The sequence below is a fragment of the Oncorhynchus mykiss genome, chromosome 6 (assembly GCF_013265735.2).
Source record: "Oncorhynchus mykiss isolate Arlee chromosome 6, USDA_OmykA_1.1, whole genome shotgun sequence".
NCBI classification, from domain to species: Eukaryota; Metazoa; Chordata; class Actinopteri; order Salmoniformes; family Salmonidae; genus Oncorhynchus; species Oncorhynchus mykiss.
Genome location: NC_048570.1, coordinates 63,241,104 through 63,249,071, shown reverse-complemented (window position 1 = coordinate 63,249,071; position 7,968 = coordinate 63,241,104). Strand labels below are relative to the sequence as shown.

Sequence of the window (7,968 nt, the reverse complement as noted above, 5' to 3'; positions counted from 1 at the left end):
AGTATTCAATCCCTTTGTTATGGCATGCTTAAATAAGTTCAGGAGTAAAACTTTGCTTAACAAGTCACATAAAAAGTTGCACAGACTCACTGTGTGCAATAATAGTATTTAATATGATTTTTTAACCACATCCATACTATTATCTGTAAGGTCCCTCAGTCGAGCAGTGAATTTCAAAAACAGATTCAACCAAAGACCAGGGAGATTTTCCAATGCTTCGCAAAGAAGTGCACCCATTGGCAGATGAGCATGGTGAAGTGATTAATTACACAATTGGATGGCGTATCAATGCACCAAGTCACTACAAAGATACAGGAGTCCTTCCTAACTCAGTTGCCTGAGAGGTATTTCACCATGTGGCCAATGGTGACTTTAAAACAGTTACAAACTTATATGTCTGTGATAGGAGAAAACTGAGGATAAACCACAACATTGTAGTTACTCCACAAAATTAACCTAATTGATAGAGAGAAAAGAAAGAACGCTTTATCTTGAATACAAAGCGTTATGTTTGGGGAAAATCTAACACAACTGAGTACGACTCTTGATATTTTCAAGCATGGTGGTGGCATCGACAAGGACTACAGTTTTTTTTTTATAAAAAGAAATGGAATAGAGCTAAGCACAGGCAAAATCCTAGAGGGAAACCTGATTCAATCTGCTTTCCAACAGACACTGGGTGACAAATTCACCATTCAACAGGACAATGTAAAACACAAGACCAAATATACACTGGAGTTGCTTACCAAGACAACATTGAATGTTCCCGAGTGGCCCAGTTATAGTTGACTTAAAAATCGTCTTGAAAATCTATGGCAAGACATGAAAACATCTTGACAGAGCTTGAATCCTCTTTTAAAGAATAATGTGCAAATATTGTACAATCCAGGTGAACAAAGCTCTTGGAGCCTTACCCAGAAGGACTCACAGCTGTTATCTGTGTCAGAGGGTTGAATACTTATGTAACCAAGATACACCACCAGTCAAAAGTTTTAGAACACCTACTTATTCAAGGGTTTTTCTTTATACTATTTTCTACATTGTAGAATAATAGTAAAGACATCAAAACTATGAAATAACACATTTGGAATCATGTAGTAAGAAAGTGTTCAATCAAAATATATTTTATATTTCAGATTCCTCAAATAGCCTGCTTTGCACACTCTTGGCATTCACAACCAGCTTCATGAGGTAGTCACCTGGATTGCATTTCTATTAACAGGTGTGCATTCTTAAAAGTTCATTTGTGGAATTTCTTTCCTTCTTAATGCATTTGAGCCAATCAGTTGTGTTGTGACAGGGTGGGGGGTATACAGAAAATAGCCTTATTTGGTAAAAGACCAAGTCTATATTATGGCAAGAACAGCTCAAATAAGCACAGAGAAATGACAGTCCATCATTACTTTAAGACATGAAGATCAGTCAATAAGGAACATTTCAAGAACTTTGAAAGTTTCTTCAAGTGCAATTGCAGAAACCATCAAGCGCTATGATGAAGTTGGCTCTTGTAAAGACCGCCACAGGAAAGGAAGACCCAGAGTTACCTCTGCTGCAGAAGATAAGTTGTTCTAGGCACCAGACTGGTGACAAATTATTGGCAAAGCTACTGAATGTGCGTATTTCACATCAAATTAAACTATTACATGTTTAACACCGCAGAAAGTCAGCGACATAAACACATTGCCTGAAATGTAGTTCCAAAACAAGAGCCTGACTAATGTAATTAGGAATATATGCTGAGGGATATGAATTGATATTCATGCGGAAACTGTGAGGAGGTTCCTTTTGCATTTCTTCACTCCAATTCCTAACAGCCTGGAGAACTACGGCACTGAGGAAATAAGAAAAGCCTGCTGCAACACTAAAGATAAGACTGGACAGGCTTCTTAAAATGTTCCTGCAATTAAGCTTAAATGCTTTTAGTACACTGAAACAACCTTATTACCCTCAATATGCTTATCAGTTCATACATTTTTATATTAAGACATTTGTCCTGTTGCATAGCAAGTTCAAATTAGATTTCCAGAAGTTGCAAATCAAAAGGCCATTTTGCTTTTCTTCACAATGAGAGAGAGCATTCGTCTGAGAGCCAGCTGAAAGGTGCATGATTATTGAATTCTCTCCAAATAAATATTTCCACAGCAACTCTGTTTAAATCGGTGTGAAAATAAGTTATTTCATATAAAAACATTTATCTATGTACACGTGAAAATGAATTAATACATGTGAATTTACTCACCATAAGTGCTTAGAGTCGATCATAGAATTTATTCACAGCAGAGGCAAATAGACACTTCGTTTTAAGGCAGATAAAGCTTTTTCTTTTATTTTTAAAGGAAAACAAACCAATACACTACCGGTCAAAAGTTTCAGAACACCTACTCATTCAAGGGTTTTTCTTTATTTTTGACTATTTTCTACATTATAGAATAATACTGAAGACATCAAAACTATGAACTAACACATATGGAATCATGTAGTAACTACAAAAAGTGTTAAACAAATCAAACTATATTTTATGCACTCAAATGCATTTCAATTAACGGGTGTGCCCTCATAAAAGTTCATTTGTGGAATTTCTTTCCTTCATAAAGCGTTTGACCCAATCAGTTGTGTTGTGACAAGGTAGGGGGGTATACAGAAGATAGCCTTATTTGGTAAATGACCAAGTCCATATTATTGCAAGAACAGCTCAAAAAAGCAAAGAGAAACATCAAGACATGAAGGTCAGTCAATACGGAACATTTCATGAACTTTGAACGTTTGTTCCAAGTGCAGCCGCAAAAACCATCTAGCGATATGATGAAACTGGCTCTCATGAGGACCGCCACAGGAATGGAAGACCCAGAGTTACCTCTGCTGCAGAGGATAAGTTCATTAAAGTTACCAGCCTCAGAAATTGCAGCTCAAAGAAATGCTTCAGAGTTGAAGTAACAGACACATCTCAACATCAACTGTTCAGAGGAGACTGTGTGAATCAGGCCTTCATGGTCGAATTGCTGCAAAGAAACCACTACTAAAGGACACCAAGAAGAAGAGACTTGCTTGGGCCAAAAAACCAGAGCAATGGACATTAGACAGGTGGAAATTTGTCCTTTGGTCTCGAGTCCAAATTGGAGATTTTTGGTTCCAACCGCCATGTCTTTGTGAGACGCGGTGTGGGTGAACGGATGATCTCCGCATGTGTATTTCCCACAGTAAAGCATGGAGGAGGAGGTGTTATAGTGTGGGGGTGCTTTGCTGGTGACACTGTGATTTATTTAGAATTAACCAGCATGGCTGCCACAGCATTCTGCAACAATACAACATCACATCTGGTTTGGGCTTAGTGAGAGTATCATTTGTTTTTCCAACAGGACAATGACTCAACACACCTCCAGGATGTATAAGGGCAAATTTAACAAGAAGGAGAATGATGGAGTGTTGCATCAGATGACCTGGCCTCCACAATCTCCCTACCTCAACCAAATTGAGATGGTTTGGGATGAGTCGGACAGCAGAGTGAAGGAAAAGCAGCCAACAAGTGCTCAGCATACAGTGCCTTGCGAAAGTATTCGGCCCCCTTGAACTTTGCGACCTTTCGCCACATTTCAGGCTTCAAACAAAGATATAAAACTGTATTTTTTTGTGAAGAATCAACAACAAGTGGGACACAATCATGAAGTGGAACGACATTTATTGGATATTTCAAACTTTTTTAACAAATCAAAAACTGAAAAATTGGGCGTGCAAAATTATTCAGCCCCTTTACTTTCAGTGCAGCAAACTCTCTCCAGAAGTTCAGTGAGGATCTCTGAATAATCCAATGTTGACCTAAATGACTAATGATGATAAATACAATCCACCTGTGTGTAATCAAGTCTCCGTATAAATGCACCTGCACTGTGATAGTCTCAGAGGTCCGTTAAAAGCGCAGAGAGCATCATGAAGAACAAGGAACACACCAGGCAGGTCCGAGATACTGTTGTGAAGAAGTTTAAAGCCGGATTTGGAATGGAAGGAGTATCAGACCACTGCAAATCTACCAAGACCTGGCCGTCCCTCTAAACTTTCAGCTCATACAAGGAGAAGACTGATCAGAGATGCAGCCAAGAGGCCCATGATCACTCTGGATGAACTGCGGAGATCTACAGCTGAGGTGGGAGACTCTGTCCATAGGACAACAATCAGTCGTATATTGCACAAATCTGGCCTTTATGGAAGAGTGGCAAGAAGAAAGCCATTTCTTAAAGATATCCATAAAAAGTGTCGTTTAAAGTTTGCCACAAGCCACCTGGGAGACACACCAAACATGTGGAAGAAGGTGCTCTGGTCAGATGAAACCAAAATTGAACTTTTTGGCAACAATGCAAAACGTTATGTTTGGCGTAAAAGCAACACAGCTGAACACACCATCCCCACTGTCAAACATGGTGGTGGCAGCATCATGGTTTGGGCCTGCTTTTCTTCAGCAGGGACAGGGAAGATGGTTAAAATTGATGGGAAGATGGATGGAGCCAAATACAGGACCATTCTGGAAGAAAACCTGATGGAGTCTGCAAAAGACCTGAGACTGGGACGGAGATTTGTCTTCCAACAAGACAATGATCCAAAACATAAAGCAAAATCTACAATGGAATGGTTCAAAAATAAACATATCAAGGTGTTAGAATGGCCAAGTCAAAGTCCAGACCTGAATCCAATCGAGAATCTGTGGAAAGAACTGAAAACTGCTGTTCACAAATGCTCTCCATCCAACCTCACTGAGCTCGAGCTGTTTTGCAAGGAGGAATGGGAAAAAATGTCAGTCTCTCGATATGCAAAACTGATAGAGACATACCCCAAGCGACTTACAGCTGTAATCGCAGCAAAAGGTGGCGCTACAAAGTATTAACTTAAGGGGGCTGAATAATTTTGCACGCCCAATTTTTCAGTTTTTGATTTGTTAAAAAAGTTTGAAATATCCAATAAATGTCATTCCACTTCATGATTGTGTCCCACTTGTTGTTGATTCTTCACAAAAAAATACAGTTTTATATATTTATGTTTGAAGCCTGAAATGTGGCAAAAGGTCAAAGTTCATGGGGGCCGAATACTTTCACAAGGCACTGTATGTGGTAACTCCTTCCAAGACTGTTGGAAAAGCATTCCAGGTGAAGTTGGTTGAGAGAATGCCAAGAGTGCGCAAAGCTGTCATCAAGGCAAAGAGCAGCTATTTTTATATATATATTTTGATTTGTTTAACACTTTTTGTTACTACATGATTCCATGTGTTATTTCATAGTTTTGATGTCTTCACTATTATTCTACAATGTAGAAAATAGTATAAAGAAAAACCCTTGAATAAGTAGGCGTTCTAAAACTTTTGACCAGTAGTGTATATATTATATTTCATAGATCAATGCCCTGCTATTATACATGTAACATTTTTTTATCTTTGCTATCATTATTACTGGTGGAAAAGGCGCAATAATAAATCCATTTTCAAACCGGCTAATTGTGAACTACAGAGTTTATGAGACCTGTGGGTATTCAAGTTTGCTCCAGTTCCACAAGTACACCATCACAGTCTTTTGGGTGGAGGAACATGACAGGTTTCCCATGAGCGCCTATCCGTGGTTTAGCTGACAGGGTTCTAATGTTCCTAGCCTTCAGATCCACTATCGCTGCATTGATATCATCAACCTGAAATCACAAAAATAACATACAATATGATTACATTAGAGAACAGATGAGGGGACAAGGATAGAGAGTGTGAACACAGCCCATTCATGTGGGTTGAACAGCATATGCAGCATTGCTAAGACTGACTCACCTCAATGCAGATATGGTGCATCCCACCAGATTTGTTCTTCTGTAGGAAGCCTGCAATGGGGCTCTTCTCCCCGAGTGGGTGCAGCAGTTCCAGCTTTGTGTTACCCAGCTCCACAAAGACAGTGTAGACTCCATGCTCAGGAAGGGGAACTTTATCGCTGACCTGAGCCCCCAGTACATCTCTGTAAAGAGCAGTGGCTTTCTCCATGTCTGGCACAGCTATAGCGATGTGATTTAGCCTTCCCAGTTTCCATACAGATCCTGGAATACCTTGGCAGAGTGGTGTTGAGTTTGAAATTGCCCTCAGCATTGGAGAACAAGTGTGACGAACACACTTTGAGAGACCTGTAACTAAATAAATAAATAATTTAGTTCAGCCATACTGTTTTTGGATGAGTACGAATCTTATTGGATTGAAAATGCTACCTGGATAGGTCAAGTAGCTAGCAACAGGAAACACTTGCTAAAAGTAATTCTGCACTAACAACGGTGGATTTAGCTTACTTTGTTGTGTAGCCCGAGATAAAAGTCTAAAGAGACTGTTTCTTACATGTGAAACAATATTTATCAGCTGCAAGCTGGCTAACAACAACAGATAGCTATCTATACGTACGTGCAACCTTCAACACCGACGCCGCCATATTTTCGAAGATTCGTGCAACGTGGGAATAGCGAATTGCTTTGAATGTCAAGACAATGGGATAGAGTACACGTATATTGCTTTTCAATTAAACCCCGTACATTGCCCTTGTAAATACAGTTATTTAGGATATTAATGTTGTCTATCCAGCTAGCTACGTCTAAACCTGACCTGCTATCCGGATCTTTATAGCACAACAGATATTGTTTCCGGGGGGGAGAATATTTTCTTGTTATACACATGTTCCCATGTGAGCAAAAACTATGGCTACCGGGGACATAGGTAACAACGTTGGAGGGCTGTTTAAAGCTACTCAGCATAAGAAACTGCACATCCAGAACATTTCTTATGTAAGTGCAACATTTTATAATAATATCTCGATATGTTTAACTTAAAATCAATTAATTAACTTGCTGCCATCGTTACACAATGCTAAGGCTAGCTAGCATCTATCAAATCAAAGTTTATTTGTCACGTGTGCCGAATACTTTTTATTGTATTTTTTATCCGTTATTTTACCAGGTAAATTGACTGAGGACACGTTCTCATTTGCAGCAATGACCTGGGGAATAGTTACAGAGGAGGGGAATTAATGAGCCAATTGTAAACTGGGGATTATTAGATGACCGTGATGGTTTGAGGGACAGATTGGGAATTTAGCCAGGACACCGGGGTTAACACCCCTACGATAAGTGCCATGGGATCTTTAATGACCTCAGAGAGTCAGGACACCCATTTAACGTCCCATCCGAAAGATGGCACCCTACACAGGGTAGTGTCCCCAATCACTGCCCGGGGGCATTGGGATATTTTTTTAGACCAGAGGAAAGAGTGCCTCCTACTTGCCCTCCAACACCACCTCCAGCAGCATCTGGTCTCCAATCCAGGAACTGACCAGGACCAACCCTGCTTAGCTTCAGAAGCAAGCCAGCAGTGGTATGCAGGGTGGTATGCTGCTGGCGACAGGTGAAGGTAGACCTTACAGTGAAATGCTTACTTACAGGCTCTAACCAATAGTGCGGGGAAAAAAAGAAATACAACAATGGTAAAAAGACATTTGAAAATAACAATAGCAAGGCTATATACAGACACCGGTTAGTCAGGCTTATTGAGGTAGTATGTACATGTAGGTATGGTTAAAGTGACTATGCATATATGATGAACAGAGAGTAGCAGTAGCATAAAAAGAGGGGGTGGTGGGACACAATGCAGATAGCCAGGTTAGCCAATATGCGGGAGCTCTGGTTGGTCGGGCCAATTGAGGTAGTATGTACATTAATGTATAGTTAAAGTGACTATGCATATATGATAAACAGAGAGTATCAGCAGTGTAAAAGAGGGGTTGGGGGCACACAATGCAAACAGTCTGGGTAACCATTTGGTTACCTGTTCAGGAGTCTTATGGCTTGGGGGTAAAAACTGTTGAGAAGCCTTTTTGTCCTAGACGTGGCACTCCGGTACCGCTTGCCATGCGCTAGTAGGGAGAACAGTCTTTGACAATTTTTAGGGCCTTCCTCTGACACCGCCTGGTGTAG

General features: G+C 40.1%; 1 protein-coding gene across 4 annotated transcripts; it reads right to left on the bottom strand.

Annotated features, from left to right (window-relative positions):
- Window positions 1-5,473: 5,473 nt before the first annotated feature.
- Window positions 5,474-6,686, bottom strand: mcee (methylmalonyl CoA epimerase). 4 transcript variants are annotated; one of them, XM_021607163.2, is made up of 3 exons: window positions 6,407-6,686; window positions 5,795-6,138; window positions 5,474-5,664 (listed from the first exon to the last, which is right to left on the bottom strand). In XM_021607163.2, the coding sequence occupies exons 1-3, from the start codon at window positions 6,432-6,434 to the stop codon at window positions 5,512-5,514; spliced, it is 525 nt and encodes a 174-aa protein (XP_021462838.1). In that variant the 5' UTR covers window positions 6,435-6,686; the 3' UTR covers window positions 5,474-5,511. The 4 variants fall into 4 exon arrangements, with proteins under 4 accessions (XP_021462838.1, XP_021462837.1, XP_021462840.1 ...); XM_021607162.2 differs by having other exon boundaries at window positions 5,795-6,144; window positions 6,407-6,673; XM_021607165.2 differs by having other exon boundaries at window positions 5,795-6,144; window positions 6,605-6,629.
- Window positions 6,687-7,968: the final 1,282 nt, after the last annotated feature.